A 21,379-nucleotide genomic window follows, 5' to 3' on the forward strand; every position below is an offset into this window, starting at 1 on the left:
GTTGGAGGAACAGCACCTTATATACCGGCTGGGTAGCCTCCAACCTGATGGCATGAACATTGACTTCTCTAACTTCCGTTAATGCCCCTCCTCCCCTTCTTACCCCATCCCTGACATATTTAGTTGTTTGCCTGTTCTCCATCTCCCTCTGGTGCTCCCCCCCCCACTTTCTTTCTCCTGAGGCCTCCCGTCCCATGATCCTTTCCCTTCTCCAGCTCTGTATCACTTTCGCCAATCACCTTTCCAGCTCTTAGCTTCATCCCATCCCCTCTGGTCTACTCCTATCATTTCGCATTTCCCCTTCCCCCTCTACTTTCAAATCTCTTACTATCTTTCCTTTCGGTTAGTCCTGACGAAGGGTCTCGGCCCGAAACGTCGACATCGCTTCTCCCTATAGATGCTGCCTGGCCTGCTGTGTTCTACCAGCATTTTGAGTGTGTTGTTGTTTGAATTTCCAGCATCTGCAGATTTCCTCGTGTTTCCACTTACTGGACATTTCTTTGCTCACAAAAAGCATACTCCAATCAAACTTTGTATGTTCTTGTATAATGGTGTCACATTTTACCTTTCCCCAATTTGACTTGTGGGTCACATCTGTCCCTTTTCATAACTAATTTTAAACTAATAGAAGTATAGTCATTCATCCCAAAGTGCTCTCCCACTGACAGCTCAGTTAGTTATCCTGCCCTGTTACCCAAGAGTAGATCAAGCATAGCACTCTCCGGATAGGTTCTATATGTTCAAGGAGTCTTTCCTGAACACACTTAAATTCTGCTCCACCTAAGAGCCCTCAACACTATGAAATTAATGCAGTAATCGTGGGTGAACTTTGAACTACCTATAAATTGACAAAATCAAGTTAGTCCAGTTATATAGAAGGTAAACTTCTAGATTCCATAAAGGTGAAGAAGTGGCATGGAAAAGGAGAGAGGACTTCTGGTTTTTGGATCATTGGGATCCCTCTGGGGTAGGTAACTTGTACAAGTGGATTGCACCTGAGGGGGACTATTATTAGTCCATAAGACCATATGAGAGAGGAGCAGAATTAGGTCATTTGACCTACTGAGTCCACTCCGCTATTCAATCATGGCTGATCCTTTTCTCCCCTCCTCAGCCCCACTCACTGGCCTTCTCCCCGTAACTTTTGATGCTTTATCCAATCAGGAACCTATCAAGCTCTGCCTTAAATACACCCAATGACCTGGCCTCCACAGCTGCAGGTGGCAACAAATTCCACAAATTCACCACCCTTTGGCTAAAGAAATTACACCGCATCTCTGTTTTAAATAGACGCCCCTCTATCCTGAGGCTGGGCCCTCTTGTTTTAGATTCCCCCACCATGGGAAATATTCTTGCAGGAATGTTTGGTTGTGCTACTCAAAAGGGGTTAAACAAGTGAAGCAGCAAGCGTGGAGGTTGAGTTATTTGTAGAGAATAGAAAACACAGGTCCAGTGGGAAGAGCAGGCAAAGAATAGTGTGGAAGCATGAGCACACTGCTGGGCTCAACTGAATTTACATTAATGAAAGGAGCATCAGATGTAAAACAAATGATTTGAGAACACGGATCAGCTGATGGGATTACAGAAACATGGCTGAGGGAACAGCAGCACTGCAGATCAAAATATTTCTTGGTAGAGACATTTCAGATGGAATGGGGTACAGAGGGGAGGAGATTTGTTTTGCTTATCAGGAGAGCCTTATACCAATACTCAGGAAGAATACTCTGGCCACTAAGGTTGTATAATACCATAAGACATGAGAGCACAGTTAGGCCATTAAGCCTTCTTCACCATTCGATCGTGGAAATAAGAAAAGGGCAGTCACTTTGAAGGGGTTATACTATAGACCCTTTATAGTCAGTAGGAATTAGAAAATGGATGTGTTGACAGTTAGCATAGGGCAAGGGGCTTGGATGGGGTGGAAGTCATAAAATGCATCTATAAGTTTTCTGAAGCAGCATGTTGAAGTGTGTGTGGAAAAACAATGAATATAGTTCAATAAGCTCATAGTCAAAGACAACATTGGTCCTTGATATGAGGCCCTAAACATAGGAGTTGGCTTTCATTAGCGTAGGACAGAATCTGGTGAAAGTAAGTTGCTTGAAGTGGCGACGCAAGTGGATAGATTGCTAAAGAAGGCATTCAGTATGTTTACCTTCTTAAGTCAAGAATTTGAGTTCAAAGTATTAGGATGTCGTGTTGAAGAAATTAAAAATGTTGGTTAGATTACACTTGCTGTGCACAGCAAATAGGATCATTGTGGACAGATGTCGAGGCCAGTACAGAATAGATGGGCTAAAAGACTCCGTTTCTAGAACTATCTCAACAAAAGGTTATATATTTTAGTGTTAACAGGATCTTTGCTTTCTTTGGTTTCCTCTGGGTTTTAAAATCTTCTTACATTCTTGTAATTTTATTTGGCAATTTTTTTCATACACTTTTTTCTAATTTCCTTTGTAGTTTTACTATGTAGTGTTGACCTGTCAGTATCAGATGCGAGCTACCCCTTGTCTCATGTTATTCTGCGTGATATCCGGTGACATAATTTAACAGCCCCAAATATTTTCCTGCTTGGAGCTCATTAAGTCTATTTCTTGCTTCAGTGCTCCAACATAGTTTTTTCTGGACCACTTTTCCCAACTTGTACCTCAGCTTCATATTGGCCTTACTCCAGCTGAGAATTTCTATTCCTAGTTGACACCTACTGCCTTTTCCTCATATCCCATAATATCTTTAGTTTACAAATATCTATCAGTCTCTGAATTTGTTATAACTCCTTGTTATTTAATCCTCCAAGTACAGGTTAAATTCTGCTAAATCTGGGCTGCATTCTCTCCAAAGCTAGTATATGGAGAGTAGTGTGTGCTTCAGCCACTCAAATGTCAGCTTAGTATTCCTTTACCAGGTCCCAGTGTTCAACACAGATAAATCTAACAGGATCTGGAGCACTGCACTTTGGAGTGATGATGTATTTCATGTTGCATGACTACAGAGATTCCTGTCAATGATGTATGTGGATGTGCTGGATATCAGTGAGGGTCATATTTTGGATATCAGTGGATAGTCACACAGGATTCTGTGCAAAAGGTTCAGTTAGGAAACAGATGAATGTGGCCATTCTATGTTTTTGTAGATGGCTGTTATACCAGCATTAGCAGTGAATGCCAGTAGCAGATAGACAAACAAAGAAGTACATTAGTAAGCGCATAAGAAAATGGAAACTGCAGAAACTCTAGAAACTGCAGGACATTGATCAACCTGTCTCTCAGCACAAACCTTGATCAAACCTGAAGCAAATCATTGAAACATAGAGATGTTCTGCCATTAAAGAGAAACATCCACAAAATGGTGGAGGAACCCAGCAGTCAGGCTGCTTGGGAGGGGAATAAACAGTCAATGTTTCAGACTGAGACACTTCATTCTCTTTCCTACTGTGCCTCAGCTTATTCTACACTCTGTCCTGTGGAGTTACATTTATGATTCACAATTGCATATACTCTTGATGGTAAATAATATTGTTTAAATGATATCATGGTAGAAGTTGTATTTGCATCTAAGAATAGCTGACTAGTACATTCAGTGGCCACTTTATTAGGTATCACCTGTACCTAATACATTTGCCACTGAATACATATGTGTGATCTTCTGCTGCTGTAGTCCATCTACTTCAAGATTCAATGTATTTTGTGCTCAGAGATGCTGTTCTGCACACCACTGTTGTAACGTCGTTATTCAAATTACTGTCACCTTCCTGTCAGCTTGAAATAGTCTGGCCATTCTCTTTTGACAGCTCTCATTTTTACAAGGCATTTTTGCCCACAGAACAGCTCACTGGGTGTTTTTTGCTTTTCACGTCAGTCTCTATAAATACAAGAGACTGTTGTATATGAAAATCCCAGGAGATAAGCAATTGTGAGATGCTTAAACTACCCCATCTGGCACCAAAAATCATTCCACAGTTAAAGTCACTTAGATCACATTTCTTCCCCATTCTGATGTTTTGTCTGAACAACAACTGAACCTCTCGAGCATGTTTGAATGCTTTTCTGCATTGTGTGTTGCCACATGATTGCCTGATTAGATATTTACATTAACGAGCAGGTGTACCACAGAGTGTATATCTTAACTGTACTGAGTGTAGATTCTACGCTGTAGAATTATTTACACCTCTGACTGAAGTTTTCCTTTTCTCTTTAACAGAAACCAGGGAGTTCTGAAAACCAGGTAGCCTCAGTGAATGAGTTTGAATCTGAGCAAGGCACCGTTACCTCTGAGGATCCAGTACTCAGGGAGCTTCCTGTCTGTGAAACTCAGCTGGTGGGAGTTCCAGAGGTTGACCCTGAGTTGAACAAAGGTTTTGAGAAGGGTGATATTCTAACCAAAAACGCAAAGCAGTTTCCTGCAGGAACCAAGTATCAGGTAGAAGAGGAAGCAATTGATGAGTCTGGATTAAAGGAAGACAACAAAATTATCCTCTCCAAAGACTTACATACACTTGGAGAAACTGAGTGTAGTCTGGGATACAAGGCTTCTATCCCAATGCAGGAAGCTGAGAGAAAGGCCTTCAATGTGGAAAATGGAGGTTTGGTCAACAAGGATGATTCTGCTCCAAGCCTTAAAAATGGAACCAACTTACTTTCTCCTGGACTGAACCCAATCATACAGAATGGCTCATTTTCTTCCTTTTCAGTCACTCCGTCAGAGAACAATTATAGTGATGATGCCATCATCCATGCAGAGAAGGTTGCTGTCATTCAGTACCAGGATATGGATGATCAGGATGCTCTAATTAATGGTGGAGCAGATAGTGGGCATTCTGCAGAGAAAGAGAGTACAGAAAGTGATGCAAGGTTAACCACCATAAAGAAAGAAGCTAACTTTGTGCTTCGGAAATATGATGCAGAAAAAAAAGCAACAAAACTTTTTTCAGATGATGAGGAAAGGAAGTACCAAACAGTGATCATTACAGAAACAGCCGGTGGTGCAAGTCTTGAAAAAGAAAGAAGGGAAATTATTAAAAACCAAGCAATGAAAAAGAGCACTACCATTGCAGAGAAACAGGTTTCAATAAAGCCATTAGAATCGGAAGAGAAACCATCACTTGATGCTTCCACTCATAAGCATGAGGAGTCACAGCTACAGATGTCCACCGAAAATGCCAGTTCAGTTTCTTTCCATAACGGATCCCCTATTTTGGAACCTGAAGGCATCAATACTGAGCAAATAAACTTTACTGCTGCTCGCCAACAATTCCTCCAGATGGAGAGGTCAAGGCAAGAAGTTCCAACCTGTCCAATGCTCTCTGCTCAATCCCACAGGGTCTTAAGCCAATGTTCCACACCTTCTGAATCAACCCAGCCACTTCAGTACAAGGATGGCATTACCTTGGACACAAGTCCAGCAATCATGGTGAAGGCTGTAAGAGTTGATTCTGTCCATGAGGATGAGAAGGATGATGACCAGTCTCCTAAAAGTCCTATGAACAGTTTGGTCACTGCTGAGAAGATTGCAGGTCTGGAAGACAATGATGGCGAAAAAATTGGCTCCATGCGGCAAAATCTGCTTGCCTGCTCTTCAATAGATGACCTTGATTCTGGATTAGGAGAGATGTCCAATGACTATAGTTATGGGTTCACTGGTGATTGTGGAGCATCAAATGAAATGCTGAACTTGGAGACTGATAACAGTTGTGTTTTTGAATGTTCTGAGCAGAAGCTCAAGGCTGAAACACCCATTGAGAAAGAAATTCGATTAGCCTTGGAAAGGGAAGAGATTCTTCGCAAGGAGCGAGGGATTAGGAAGTCGGCAAGCTCTGAGAAAATGGTGCAAATAAAGACCAAGCCTCTCTTAACCCAGTTACCCCCCACGTCTCCTTTCTCAAAACATAAGGACAAGAACCGGATGGTCTTTTTTGTCCAGAGGGAAATTGAAATGGAGTCGAAGAGGGAAGAGAAATTGAAAGAAGAAGGTAAAGTCAAAGGCTTGTATGATAAAGGAATGCCCCAAGAAGTAGAAGAACGTAAAAAGGTATTTGAACAGCAAACAGATGATGTGCCAGTTATACCACAGCTAGGCTGGCAGTCCAAGTTAGCCAGGTCAGCTTCCCAGGAATTTTTAGATGTGCATGCTGTTCCAGAAGAAAGCAATGCTGTACAAACTGACTCAACAGAAAGTAAAGAGTTGCTGCAAGAGGGTTCAGAGAACCAGCCATACACCTTGAGACCATGGAAGCACCAGACCAATTTCCTGATTGAACGAGAAATTGAGGAAATACAACAACGCGAAGAGGAGCTACGGTCCCAGAGACTGAGGAAACAGACTGCAGGCAGCCTTCCTTCAAGTAGGTATATCCACTCTTGCCTTTGTAAGGCAGAGAAATCTGAGGTGGTCACTTCTATTAATGCTGTTATGGACAGAGGCATTTGCCTCTGTTAAAAATACCATCAAGAAGGTTTATCCTTCATTTGGTTCACACTGGACCACATTTACAGCTTTGTCCTTTGGGACTTTGCCAGCTCAATCAGTGCTAATGCTACAAAACCAGTCCTGGTGACGGGCACAAAAGTCCTCCATCCAGAGTGTATTACACTCCCATTACCACTTTCAGTGGAGAAACCCTGAAGAAGAAAAATAGTGAGAGAGAATTCCACCAATGCCTAAAGAGTTCAGGTGTGCAGAGTCAATTCTGTGGACTCCTAAGGCTCCTTCCCCTAAGTTATATATTATTTGACTGTCTTTTCTGGTAGGAAGGGACTGTAATGGAGAAGTCTGACATGTTGTCTGTGAAATGTGATCCTATAGTCCTAGCCATGTCAAAATGTTGCTTTGCTAGTGTAAGGGACAAAAGTCCTAATGTAGATCCCAGTCCCCTGACGTTTGTGAGCAGGACTTTGTAAGGCCGAGTGGGCTGGAAGTGAAGTGGTTTGTGATTTGGTTCTAGGTTGATGCTGAGTTGCCTGCTCAGTTTTATCATTCTATCTGGTTTAACACAGCAAGTATGGCACTGAGTGGTTTTCTGGGAGCAGTTAAAAAGCGTCCACTAGGTGGGTCAGGACACAGGCCAGACACACAAAGACAGCAGATTTCCTTCCTTGAAGCCTATTAGTGAAACAGAAAGGGATTTATGACAAATTTAGTAGTTTCCAATCAATTGAGAACATTTGTTTTAAACTCTGGTTTAACTACATTTAAATTTCACAGCTGCTGTGTTGGTCAGTCTTAGTTTATTAGCAGCTCTCTAGGCTATATCCGTCCAATAATATAACTGCAGTAGCATCCCTCCATTGACCAGTCAGCACATTCGGAATCATTGACTGTTTTCACAAGTGTCTCAGGAGCAAACAGCCCACCCCAACCTCTAAGTGTATTGCCTCTGATTTCTAATTTACACACTGTCCCAGCTGTTGTGGACAAGCTCCACCTTCACTGTCATTCTCCACTGATTCTGAAGGACTGTGCTGTGTACCCACTCAGAGATTAACAGATTGTCCCAAAACTAAATACAAAGACTGAGGTGGAGACAGAAAATTATGGACCAGTTAGCCTTCCATTGGTGGTCAGAGGCATGTTAAGTCCATTGTAAAAGATGTAATAGCAGACAAAGTCAGCATGGATTTAGGAAAGGAGAATTGAGCTTGATTAATTTATTGGAATCCTTTTTGAAGATGTGGTGTATTTGGACTCTCAGAAAGCTTTCCATAAAAGTCCCACTTAAGAGATTAGCATGCAACATTAGTTGGCAGACAGAAAATGAAGAGGGTATTCTATGGAGTAGCAGAATATGTCCAGTAAGATTGCACAGGATCCGTACTTAAATATGCGTTAATAATTTAGGTGAGGGAATTAAGTGTAAGTTTGCTAGGTGGGATTGTGAGAAGGATGAGGGAAGCTGCAGTGTAATTTGGACAGGTTAAGGTATGGGCAAATGCATGGCAGAAGTAGTTTAAGGTGGATTGTGTGAAGTTAACCTTTTTAGTGACTAAAAATTGTGGCAGGTTAATATCTGTAAGCAATAGTTTGGGAAAGGGAAAAATGCAACGAGACCTATGTATCCTTGTACACCAGTCAATGATATTCAAAGTTCAAGTCATGTTTATAATCATATCCACAAGTACATGTAAGCAATGGGAAACTTACTTGCAGCAGCATCATGGGCACAGAGCATCAGTATAACCACTATTCACATGAAAAGCATAAATAATGCACAATAGTTACAAGAAAACATATTTAAAGCAAAGCAAAAATACAAAACTCATTCAGTGCAAAGTGATCAATGTGGTCATATATGCAGTGAAGGGAATTAGCTGTTTTTGAACCTGCTGATGTGAGAATACTGGCTTCTGTACCTCTTGCCTGATGACAGTTGTGGAAAAAATGGCACAACCTGGGAGAAGGGGGATTGTTAATGGATGTTAACTTCTTGAAGCAGCACCTCCTGTAGATACTGCTGATGGTGGGAAGCTTTGTGCCTGTGATGTATTGGGCAGAGTCCATACCATTTGAATTGTGGTGTCAGGCTACGATGCAAAGAGTCAGGATACTTTGAACAGTTCAAGTGTAGAAGGTTGTTTAATGATAAGCCAAATATCCTTAGCCACCTAATGAAGCAAGGACACTGGGAATCTTTACTTATGACTGCCTCCATGTGCTGGGCCAGGACAAATAATACAATATGTTAATGCCCAGGAATTTAAAGCTGCTGAATCTCCCGCTTGCTGATCCCCCAGTGTAGACAGGTACATGATTCCCCTTCCCTTCCTGAATTCAATCAATTGTTTAGTTTTACTGAAGCTGAACGAGAGGTGGTTTTTATGGTATGACTTAACCAGGGTGTCCTATTTCACTCCAGTAAGCAGACCCATCACCACCTGTGATTCATCCAAAGGCAGAAGCATTATCAGTGCATTGAAGATAGCATTACAGCTGTGCTTAGTCTCGATGTCATAGCAGGGGCTCAGCACACAGACTTGAGGAGAACCTATGCTGAAATGAGATGTTTCCAGTCCTTACTAATTGATGTCTGCCAATGAGAGATAGACTGGATAAGACCAACATAATTCAAAATTAAGCTATGATGCAGGTTAACTATTTGGATCATTTACAGCTTACAACAGTGGCTATAATGTAAAAGATAACAGAGAAGTCAGTGGACAATGAATATAGACTGTAGGACACTGAAGGTCACACAACCCTAAAAGTACAATACTTGACTTTATGGCTGAGGTACTGTACATAATATAAAAGTAGCCGGGTCATGCTGGAACTGTATGCAACATCTCAGACCAGAGTTGTTATAGTTCTACTTTCAAGACTAAGAGAGCTTGATAACTTGATAACTACCCTACCACAATGTGATGTTTCCTCAATTCTGCCTCTTCCACAATGTGGCATTCCCTCAGTACCACCCCTCCTACAGCGCAGCCTCCCCTCGAAAAAGCCCAAAGCACAGTGTGAACCTCCCTCGGTACCTTACCTCACACGGTGTGAATCTCCAACAGTACTGACCCTCCAACAGTGCAGCCTCCCCTCGAAAAAGCCCAAAGCACAGTGTGAACCTCCCTCGGTACCTTACCTCACACGGTGTGAGTCTCCAACAGTACTGACCCTCCAACAGTGCAGCTCTCCCAAAGTACTGCCCATGGTAGGGTGTGGTACGTCCTCAGTACTGCTGTTCCCACAAAGTACCTTTCCCCCTGTACTGTATGCAAACAGCACAGCGTCCTCCCCATGCTGTCCCTCTGACAGTACTTCATCAGTATTTAAGATTAAAGATCTTGTGACTTTCTTGCAGCACCAGCCTCCATATCAGAGTCCCAAAGTCCTGAGTGGACTTCAAGAGCTGGAACTTCGAATGGTGATCAATCCAAAGATCTCCCAGTGACGCATGGCCAGGAAGGGAGGAACCCGAAACCTTTGGGAAAGAAGGATGAATCTTCAGTAAGTTGGAGTTTGAATTTCTTTCCTTTTAGGCCAATATTCCACTTACTTTCTGAGGCATGTTTGCAGTTTTTGTTCCCTCTGTGGATAATAAATCTAGGTTCGTATGGAAGTGATTGGATTCTTAAGCTGATGAAAGGTCTCAAAGACATCCCAGTTTAACTACATGTGATGTGTGATTAGGAGGGGGATGGGGGACTGCAGGGGAGAGTGAGAGCTGACACAGGAACAGAGAATAGCATACTGATGTTTTTATGTGTAAAGCCAAGATAACGTGCTGTGTTCTAACTACTGGCTCCTCCTTGAGCCCTGTGTGAACAGGCCTGCAAATGACAGAGCCATGAGACATCTCAGGACAGTGTGTTAGAAGGCAAGTCCCACAGACAGTGAAGGGGCTTAACAGTGTATGGATTGTTTTTGTTGCTTTAACTGTGGTGTATTTAATGACACTTACTCAAATTCTTGATGCATTTTTTTTTAACTCCAGTATGCTGGCATCGAGCCTTCTGATGACGTCAATACTGAGGTATTCACGTTTTCTTGCACCGATCTTCAGCTTGCTGGCTTTCAATCTGTTGCATGTCACCGTATATACTCAGTATGTCATTCAGCAGAACTAACAGCTTGGCTGCTGCACTTCAATGTCCTCGAGAGATGTCAACTCTTCTGGTTTATATAATCATGTTGCACCCTAACCCTAACAACCCTAACAATTCATTAAACCACTCCTGAATTTTCTATACCTCCATGGCACAAGGGTATTTCTAACAGGAATGTTGCTTACCCTAGGACCTTTGAGAAGATGATCCCTGTGATCCCTAAATCCCTGTGGTCTGTTTGTGCCACAGTGACAAGAAATCTCAATTATAAATTGGCACTAAGTGCCAAAATCAAATTGAAAACATGTGCAGTCCCTATATTCAGCTTCTCCCTGAGATTCTACCATCTCAGCAGCCAGTCTCAAAATAGATGGTTCCCAACATGTATGCAATGTAGCACAGAATTTAGAACAGGACAATATCTGACTCTTACTGAAGACCTGAGCTCCAAAATCTGCTGAGTCTCCAGCACGTAGAACACTGGCATCAACCTGACAATCTGAAAAGGACTCTGGACAGTTCAGTTAATTGGTCTATTCCCAATGGTCTATTCCCAATCAGGTCCTACCATGGATTCTAGAGGTGTGTTGGTATTTGTCCTTGACATCAAGGTAATATTAGACTAAGTGTGACAATCAAGCAGCCCTGATGCAACTGAAGTCAGTATGTAACAAGGGAAAAATTCTGGTAACTAGAGTCATATAGTTAATAATTCCAGCCTGAGAATATCCTTGGAGGAGTTCCTCAAGACAGTTTTGGACCCAGTAGCCTTCCCCTGCTGCATAAAACCAGATGTGGGGATGCTCACTGTCACTGTACAATGCTTAGTTCCATTTGCAATCCTTCAGCAAATGAAGCAATCATGCTTACATGCAGCAAGATCAAGACAACTTTCAGATACAGGCTGAGAAGTGGCAAGGAACTCACATCACAAAATGTCTAAGGGAGTCTAACTTTAACTTCGCCGTGGATATCATGGAGCTCATCATTCATCAGAAACTCAATTGGACCATAGGTAACAAAACAAGGATAGAGAAAATGAATGCTTACCTCCTGACACCCCAAAGTTTTTCCTCTATCTTTGAAGCATGAGTCAGGAATGTGATAGAAATCTCTTCATGGCTGATGACACAAAGGTTGGGGGTGTTGTGGATAGTCTGGAGGGTTGTCAGAGGTTACAGTAGGACATCGATAGGATGCAGAACTGGGCTGAGAAGTGGCAGGTGGACTTCAACCCAGATAAGTGTGAAGTGGTTCATTTTGGTAGGTCCAATTTGAAGACAGAATATAATATAAATGGCAAGACTCTTGGCAGTATGGAGAATCTGAGAGATCTTGGGGTCCATGTCGCTAAGACAGTCAAAGCTGCTGCACAGGTTGACAGTGTTGTTAAGAAGGCATAAAGTGTGTTGGCATTCATCAACCATGGGATAGAGTTCAAAAGCAGTGAGGTAATGTTACAGCTATATAAGACCTTGGTCAGACCCCACATGAAGTGCTATGTTCAGTTCTGGTCACCTCACTACAGGAAGAATGTGGATACTGTAGGGAGAGAGTGCAGCGGAGATTTACAAGAATGTTGCCTGGATTGGAGGGTTTTCCTTATGAGAATAGGTTAAGTGTACTCGGCCTTTTCTCCTTGTACTGATAGAGGATGAGAGGTGACCTGATAGAGGTGTATAAGATTATGAGGGTAATGTGTCCAATGTATCCATGTGGATAGCCTGAAGCTTTTTCCTAGAGCTGAAATGGCTAACACGAGGGGGCATAGTTTTAAGGTGCTTGGAAATAGTTACTGAGGGGATGTCAGGCATACGTTTTTCACACAGAGAGTGGTGGCTGCGTGGAATTTACTGCCAGTGGCGGTGGTGGAAGCGGATACAATAGGAACACATACAACACGCTGGAGGAACTCAGCAGGTTGGGCAGCATCCGTGGAAATGAGCAGTCAACTTTTCGGGCTGAGACCCTTTATCAGGACTGAAGAGGGAGGGGGGCAGGGGCCCTATAAAGAAGGTGGGGGGAGGGTGGGAAGGAGAAGGCTGGTAGGTGCAAGGTGAAAAACTAGTAAGAAACTGGGATGGGGAAAAGGAGGGGGAGGGAATTACCGGAAGTTGGAGAATTCAATGTTCATGCCAAGGGGCTGGAGACTACCCAGACATATATAAGGTGTTGCTCCTCCAACCTGAGTTTGGCCTCATCATGGAGGCCGTGTACGGACATATCCGAATGGGAATGTGAAGCAGAGTTGAAGTGGGTGGCAACCGGGAGAGCCTGTCTTGTGGCGGGCAGAGTGGTGACGAAGTGGTACCCCAATCTGCGTCGGGTCTCGCCGATGTAGAGGAGGCCACACCGGGAGCATCGGATGAAATAGATGACCCCAACAGACTCACAAGTGAAGTGTTGCCTCACCTGGAAGGACTGTTTGGGGCCCTGAATGGTGGTAAGAGAGGAGGTGTAGGGACAGGTGTAGCACTTACGCTTGCAGGGATAAGTGCCAGGTGGGAGATCTGTGGGGAGGGACATGTGGACCAGGCAGTCGCGGAGAAAATGATCCCTACGGAAAGCGGAGAGGGGTAGAGGGAAAGATGTGCTTAGTGGTGGGGTCCTGTTGAAGGTGGCAGAAGTTGCAGAGGATAATGTGCTGGATCCAGAGGCTGGTGGGGTGGTAGGTGAGGACAAGGGGAACTCTGTCCCTGTTGTGGTGACTAGAGGATGGGGTGAGGGCTGAAGTGTGGGAAATGGAGGAGATGCGGGTGAGAGCATCATTGATGACGGCAGAAGGGAAACCACGATCCTTAAAGAAGGAGGACATCTGAGATGTCCTGGAACGGAAAGCCTCATCCTGGGAGCAGTTGCGGCGGAGACAGAGGAACTGGGAATAGGGAATAGCATTTTTACATTTGGTAGGGTGGGAAGAGGTATAGACAAGGTAGTTATGAGAGTCAGTGGGTTTATAGAAGATGTCAGTGGACAGTCTGTCTCCAGAGATGGAGACCGAGAGATTGAGAAAGGGGAGAGAAGTGTCCAAGATGGACCGAGTGAATTTGAGGGCTGGGTGAAAGTTAGAGGCAAAGTCGATGAAATTGATGAGCTCAGCATAGGTGCAGGAAGCAGCACCAATGTAGTTGTCAATGTAGCGAAGGAAAAGTTGGGGAGTAGTACCAGTATAGATTTGGAGCATAGACTGTTCCACATAACCAACGAAGAGGCAGGCATAGCTGGGGCCCAAGCAAGTGCCCATAGCCACACGTTTGGTCTAAAGAAAGAGCCCAGGGAGGTTATTAAGTGTGAGTACCAGTTCCGCCAACCGGAGGGGGGGTGGTGGTGGTGGGGAACTGGTGAGGTCTATTATACAGAAAGTAGCGGAGGGCTTCTAGGCCTCCTTGATGGGGAATGGAAGTGTATAAGGATTGGACATCCATAGTGAAAATGAAGCGATTAGGACTGGGGAACTGGAAGTTATTGAAGAGGTGGAGGGCATGGGATGTATCCTGGATGTAGGTGGGGAGGGACTGAACTATGGGTGACAAAATGGAGTCTGGGTAGGCAGATACAAGTTCGGTGGGGCAGGAGCAGGCTGAAACTATGGGTCTACCGGGACAGTCAGGCTTGTGGATCTTGGGGAGGAGGTAAAACCGTGCAGTGCGGAGTGTGGGAATTGAGTTTTTTGGCTGAAGGTGGAAGGTCTCTGGAGTTGATAAGGGAGGTGATGGTATGGGAGGCAATGGTTTGATGTTTTTTGGTGGAGTCCTTTTCCAGGGGTAGGTAAGAGGAGGTGTCAGAGCTGCCATTTGGCCTCAGTGAGGTAGAGGTCTGTCCACCAGACTACTACGGCACCACCTTTATCTGCAGGTTTGATGGTGAGGTTAGGATTAGTGCGGAGAGTGTGGGGGGCAGTGCGTTCAGAGGGAGTGAGGTTGGAGCAGGAGAGAGGAGTGGTGAAGTTGAGACGATTGACAGTTGGAGATGAAAAGATCGAGTGCAGGTAGAAGGCCCGGAGGGGGGGTGTCCAGGAGGAAGAGGGTTGAAGACGGGAGAAGGGGTCATCAATAGGGGGAGGGGAATTAAAGTAGTAGGCTCGGAGACGTAGGCGACAGAAGAAGAGTTCAGCGTCATGCCAGGCACGGAACTCACTGAGGTGTGGACAGAGGGGGACAAAAGTGAGGTCCTTGCTAAGGACAGAGCGTTCTGCCTCAGAGAGGGGAAGGTCAGAGCGGATGGTGAAGACACGGCAAGGGTTGGGGCTGGGGTCAGAGGAAGGTAAAGAGTAGGTTGGGATGTTCAGGGAGAGCGGGGTGAGGGGAGGATGAGGGATCAGAGGAATGGAGGGGGATGAGGGGTGGAGGGAAGGTTGGGAGTCACGGGGAGGATGGGGGTAGTAGAGGAATAAGACGAGTGGTAGGACCCAGCGGCAGTAAGAACGGTCCTGATCTGGAGAGGGTCAGGACCACAGGGATACAATAGGGTCTTTTAAGAGACTTCTGGATAGGTACATGGAGCTTAGAAAAATAGAGGGCTCTGCGGTAGGGAAATTCTAGGCAGTTTCTAGAGTAGGTTACATGGTCGGCACAACATTGTAATGTGCTTTAAATTTCTGTGTTCTATGAATAAGTCCAAAAATAACCAAAACAAAATCTTAGCACCATGCTGGACAAGGCAGCCTGCTTTGTATTGTCTATCCGCCATCCCAATCATCCGTTCTTTCCACCAAACATGTATGATGTCTGCAGTGTGTAACAATTCCTAATACACTTGCCTAGTTGATTTTGACAGCACCAGCAGCTAACTGGGAAGACCACCACCTACAGATTCAGTTCAAGTCATACACTATCCTGACTTATAAATGTATTACTGTTCTTTCATTGTTCCTGGGTCTAATTTATGGAGCTCCCTACACCTTGCATGCTCTGCGAGCGTCTTCACAAGAAGGACTGCAGCACTTCATGAGGGTGACTCACCACCTTTTAGAAAACTCTTCTCCATTACCTTCAGGCCCATTCCAGCTTTTTTCTCTTGATCCCTGGTAGGCCACTTCAGATGTTGATCTCTCTGAGTTTGTTCCTCCAACCCCAACAAAGTTGCCGCTCCTTCTGCTACATTATCCTACCTTCCCAGTCCACCTAAGTCTCTACAACTACCTATCATTGGCCTGACATCTCATCTCCAATTCTCTCAGTCCCACCTTACCAAGTATTGGTCCTCCCAAGCTCTGATCACTAAAGCTTTGTCCACAAGAATCAGTCTCCTGCAAATTTGAGCTTCATGCGCAGTTATTTATCTGAGTGGAGCCTAACAGACCAAGAGATGGATGGATGACAAGTGTTTGTGTGGTCTGCAGGTTGTGGTTTTAATGTGTGCTGTCAAAGTGGCCTTGGTTATGGGCTATAGTGGATGGTACACTCTTCTGCACCAGTGTGAAAAGTGCCACTTCCATGACACGTGATGCAGGTTGGGGCTGTTGAGATATAAAAGTTGTCAGTTTCTTGTCATCTCTAAACTGCACAAGTCTGGATAAGTAGACTCTGTTCCTTCTCTTTTCTCATGTACTACTAATCTAACTAGTTACATAGAGGCTTTCTGCCTGCAGTCAGACTGAACATCTGAGGAGATTAGATGCAGATTTAGATTTTATTTATTAATCATGTACATTGAAACATTCAGTGAAACGTGTTGTTTGTGTTAACCAACACAATATGAAGATGTATTAGGGGCAGCCCACAAATGTTGCCGCACATTGGCGCCAACATGACATACCAACAATATTCAACAGAATAACAACAAAACAAAAACCCCTTTCCCTCCCCCTCCCCCCCACCCCGCCCACACACACACTGATGGCCTCCACTCCCAGAATAAGCTGACGCAGAACTGCCTCAGGTCAATGGCATTTCTTTTGTCCGTGTAGGTTTCTCTGTAAAGTCCTGGCAGCTGGGACAGGGACTGCTCATGGGGTATGTTTAGGTCACAGTAAAAGCTTGTCAGGCAGTCCCAAAACTCTTTGTCATGTGATGACACTTTTGCCCAGTGGTCCCTTCTCATGTTTTAGGAGATCAGGCCTGACTGAGGCTCTTTAACACCAATCCTCTCTGTTTAAGCTTCCTCAAACCAAGCGGAGTTGTAGAACCAGAAGCAATGTTTCATTGTAAAATGCCAATCTTGATGATCAGAAAACCTGGACAAAATTGGGTAATTAGTGCCATTGCATCAGAAGTCTGAAACTGTTCCACATTCTGAGCCAAACAGCACAGGGGCCTAAATGCCTGAACAGTATGGAAAAAGTTGCGAGAGGTTCTTCAGTTCTTCCACTACCCTTCTGAAAATATTCATGAAGCTTACTTTCCTGTCTCCAATCGCACTCTCACACTGAAAGACAATCTTCATAGACAAACTTCAACACACCACCATTCCCTTCCAATCAAATGGTTAGAAATAAGGATGTTCACTGATGCTCATACAATGTTCAGCACTATTCAAGACTCATCAGACAATGAAGCTGTCCACTTCCAAATGCAGCAGGACCAGGACAGTATCCAGGGTTAGGCTGACAGGTGGCAAGTAACATTCATCTCACACGAGTGCCAGTGAATGGGGATGTCCAACAAGAGAAAGTACAGCTATTGCCCTCAGACTTTCGATGGTGTTACCCTTACTGAATCCCCCACTATCAATAGTAATATCCTGATGGTTACCATTGTTGAGAAAGTGTCCATACACAATGTGGTTATAAATGCCAATCAGAAACTTGGAATATGCAGCAAATAACTCAGCTTCCCAAAGTCTGACCACCATCCGCAAGGCTCCAAGTCAGGCGTCTGAGGAAACACTTGCCTGGATGAGTACAACTTCAGCTTCAGTCAAGAGGCTCAACCTCATACTAGACAGAATAGCCTTCCTGACAGATACCCGATCTACCAGTATTCACTCACTCTACTCCTGGCAGATTGTACCATCTACAGGATGGACTGCAGTAACTCACCAAGACTTCATACAAAACATTTTCAAACACACAATATCTATCAACTAAAAAGACAAGAGAGCAAAAGCGTGGGAATGCCCTGGAAGTTGCCCTCCAAGCCATGCATCATACTACTAGTAAATATATTGCTGTTATTTCATCATCGATGGATCAAAATCCTGGAATTCTCCCTCTCCTAGCACATGATGGTTCAAGAAGGCAGCTCACCACCACCTTCCCAAGGCAATTAAATGTTGGCTCAGCCACAACCCTTGAATGAAGACCATCAGCTGCTGCACCACACAAACACACCACAAACCTACACTATTACATTGCTCTATTTAATTATCAGCTTGGCACAACATTGCGGGCCAAGGAGCCTGTTCATGTGCTGTGCTGTTCTGTGTTCTAGGTTACAACTTCTCATATACATGCTGAATTTCATTCAGTTGTCCACATAGTCACTCAAACACTCCACGGCAAAGCTCTCTCAACCTTAAACACTTACAATTCACTGAACCCTTCCCCACAACTTTTGCCACAAATGCAAGATGCAATGGCAGAATATAAAGGTAGGGGAAGGGGGATGAGCACATCTGGTTCCCCACCTCTTTCCATTTATTCCATGGTCTAATCTCTCTCCTGTCAGATTTCTTCTTCAGCCCTTTAACTCTTCTACCTATTACCTCCCAACTTTTCACACCCATCCATCCTACATGTTGTAATCCATTCACCTCCCACAAATTGATTGTCAATTTCTTTTCATGACATTAAAAGTTTAACTTGTGCTTCGTGTCCTGTGGGCTCTGTTCTGTGTTATTTAGAGTTGCACAATCCCATTCTCCTGACTTTTCGCTTCTTGTTTGTAGGTACTTGAATCCACCAGAGTGACTCGCCGGAAAAGTGCAATGGCACAGCGCTGGGAAGCAGGGCTGTTCAACAATCATCAGGATGAATGAAGCTGGCCTACACCCAGTTATATCATTATGTACATATATATATATATTGATGGTGAAATTCTGGGACGCATTGCCTATTGCATAGAAATGAAGTTCTTTGTAGCACACTGGATTGATTTATTTCACTAAGTAACTACAGTTTACTCAGCTGTGACCAGCACACTTCAAGAACAAAGTCTAAGGTCTAAGCTTCTTGCTTCAACCTGCCAATCCCCTTCAACTCCCTGCTTTTTCACATGTAAATTGATGCTACTTTAATCTTACCCAATTGCCAATCTGCATACAGTCCCCTCCATAAAACACAGAGAATCCTTTCCAGTGTCTAATCTCCAATCTCCATGCTGAAGTCTAATTTCATTTACTAATAGTGCCTTGTTAGATAGATGTGATGATTTGGCGTGAGGCCATTAGGAAATGGTGTTCACAGACAGATTTCCACCCTGTTCCCATTACATCACCAGACATCTTAGCAGCTTACCTTTAGTTTGGTAAATTTACATGAAACCCTGAATATTATGAAGAGAACAATGAACCATTTACTTTTGTTTCCATAGATATCAATCAACATTTGCAAGAAAGCAAATTTAAGCTTGTGTGCCATTATTTAAACTACATAATAAATTAGAATTTGGAACAAAGTATGATTGGCGTTCAAATTCCCTGCAGGCCAGAAGTGCAGAGGCTTGTTTGTTAACCGAGTACAAAGTGGATAGTGCTTTTCAAGTCTCCAAGTCAGAGAGAACTTGCAGAATGGTCAGTGTGTGCAGATGTGATCAGCATATAGTTAGGGAGTAGTGTGCACAAACTATATGAATGAGGTGGATACAAAGTGCACAGGTGACCTGTGTACGTGGTGTACCAGTGTGTGCCACACACAAGCCCAAGGCACCATCGCTCTACAGTATCTGGGAAATCCCAGGGGTGAGGGAATTAGGCAGTGTGTGTCCATTGTTCCAGGTGTGTCCTGGATTCACCTCCAGTGTTATCCCCCTGGAGTTCCCTAACTGTGGATGAAGGCGTCTCCTTCCCAAACCCGCACATCAGTGGAACAGGAATGGTGTGGTCTGATCATCTGACCTGGAAGGATGGGTAGCATTTTGCTAGTGCTGTTTCATGTCTGACCAAAAGTGTCTTTTATTTCAAAATAGACTTTATTCATAAAGAATTCTCTCTTGTATAATACAGAAAAATCTAGTCAATATTTTCAGTACAAGTAAATTTATTCAGATTCATGTTTGTTTGTTTATTTATTTATTTATCTTTATACCTCTCTCTCTCTCTCACACACACACATCAAAACATACAGTGGAATACATCATTTGCAAACATAACCTCAGGATGTGTTGGGGCAGCTCTCAAAGTGTTGCCACGCATTCTGGCACCAACATAGCATGATCACAGTGTTAAGCAGAACAACACAATCAACAACACCAGCAACAGCAGAACAAGCCCCTTACACTCATTCACACTCCTACAACTCCAGAACAGGCTGCCTCCACTCCCTGGCCTGGACTCTCAGACAAGCCAACTCAGGTTTCCATCTTCAGGCCTTGAACTCCAGAGTCACTGACCTCTGGGTATCAACCCCAGGACTCGCCAGTTCTGGGACTTTGACCTCTGAGCCTTGACTTCCAGACATGTGGAGCTTTGACCCTGGGACTCACTGAACTAGGGGTCACAAGCCCTGATGCCTCCTGCCTATGTGGACTTCCGACTCATACTTGCTAACCAGCCCTCATCCTTGGGGTCTGCCTATCTTGGTCCTTAACCATGAAGATCTCTGGTCTTTGTCCTCAGCGCTTGCCCATGTGAATCACTGGCCTTTGACCATGGAGCATCCAACCTGGGCTCCAACATCCCTCTCCAGCCCTGACTCTTCTTTACTGCCCTGATCTTGAACCCTCCGTCATCCTTTCCCCAAACTCTAACTCCCCTCACTGACCCCAAAACCCAGTGTACCTAAAAACTAATGACCTTGACGGGCATCACAGATCATCGCCATCTTGGCCCATTATGTAATATTAGAATATTATCAATTACCAGATTTAAATAATTCATGGGGCTTTAACACAAAATTGTGTGGTCTGAGAACCCACACTGTGGCCCTCTCCATAAAGCTTTTATAATTTGACTATAATTTTAGATTTCAATGAGATCTTCCCTGTTCACTGCACTCCATCCGCTCTACCCACTGGTTCTGGGAGACATCCAGCAGACACCTCACGCTGGGCAACCAGACATGGATGCACTCCCGTAAGGGGGACAGGCAGTTGGGTCAGATTAACCCTCAGTGGCCCATTCCTAAACCTGTGTGTGCCCAGGGACAGACCAGTGAGAAAGTCCTCTGAAGCTAGTGCTTCTGGCCAGTATACACTATTTGAGAAGAGGCTGAATGTGCAGGTATCTCTCAAAGCAAAGAGACACTATCAAGGCAGGACACGTTCCAATGACTGACCCCGAGGAAAACTCAAGCTGTCACAAGGCCTGTTTCCTCTTGACCCAGGAGAAATCCACCATCTGCTTCTGGATCTTTCTGGCAAAAGCAAGTGACTGTACTAAAGTAGCCCACTGTGTGTGACACAGAGGGGCCTAGGAGTTACAAGCACACTGTTCCCTGAAAGTGGAGTCACAGTTGGACAGGTGATGAAGATGGCTTTTGGCACGGTGGTTTAATATCAAAGCTGGGAGGTCATGGTGTGGTTGTACAGGATGCTGATGAGCCTGCAGGTGGAGTGTTGTGTTCAGTTTTGGTCACCCTGCTATAGGTAAGGTGCTATTAAAGTGAAAAAAAACAGAAGGATAATTACAACTCACACAAACTGCTGGAGGATCTCAGCAGGCCAGGCAGCATCTATAGAAAAAAAGTGAACAGTTGACATTTCAAGCTGAGACCCTTCATCAGGACTGGAAAAAATGATGAGAATTCA

The 21,379-nt window shown here is 44.2% G+C and overlaps 1 protein-coding gene across 4 annotated transcripts in view; it reads left to right on the forward strand.

The window, feature by feature from the left end:
- Positions 1–19,684, forward strand: part of LOC140740054 (PALM2-AKAP2 fusion protein-like) — a 119,547-nt gene extending 99,863 nt beyond the window's left edge. For 3 of the 4 annotated variants that reach the window (XM_073068895.1, XM_073068894.1, XM_073068892.1), the window contains exons 2-5: positions 4,201–6,340; positions 9,791–9,936; positions 10,424–10,462; positions 18,363–19,684. In XM_073068895.1, the coding sequence (XP_072924996.1) occupies positions 4,201–6,340; positions 9,791–9,936; positions 10,424–10,462; positions 18,363–18,452 (2,415 nt within the window). In that variant the 3' untranslated portion in view covers positions 18,453–19,684. The remainder of the gene's footprint in view (positions 1–4,200; positions 6,341–9,790; positions 9,937–10,423; positions 10,463–18,362) is intronic. The other variant, XM_073068893.1, reaches the window with a different exon arrangement.
- Positions 19,685–21,379: the final 1,695 nt, after the last annotated feature.

Source organism: Hemitrygon akajei, chromosome 16 (genome assembly GCF_048418815.1).
Source record: "Hemitrygon akajei chromosome 16, sHemAka1.3, whole genome shotgun sequence".
Lineage (NCBI taxonomy): Eukaryota > Metazoa > Chordata > Chondrichthyes > Myliobatiformes > Dasyatidae > Hemitrygon > Hemitrygon akajei.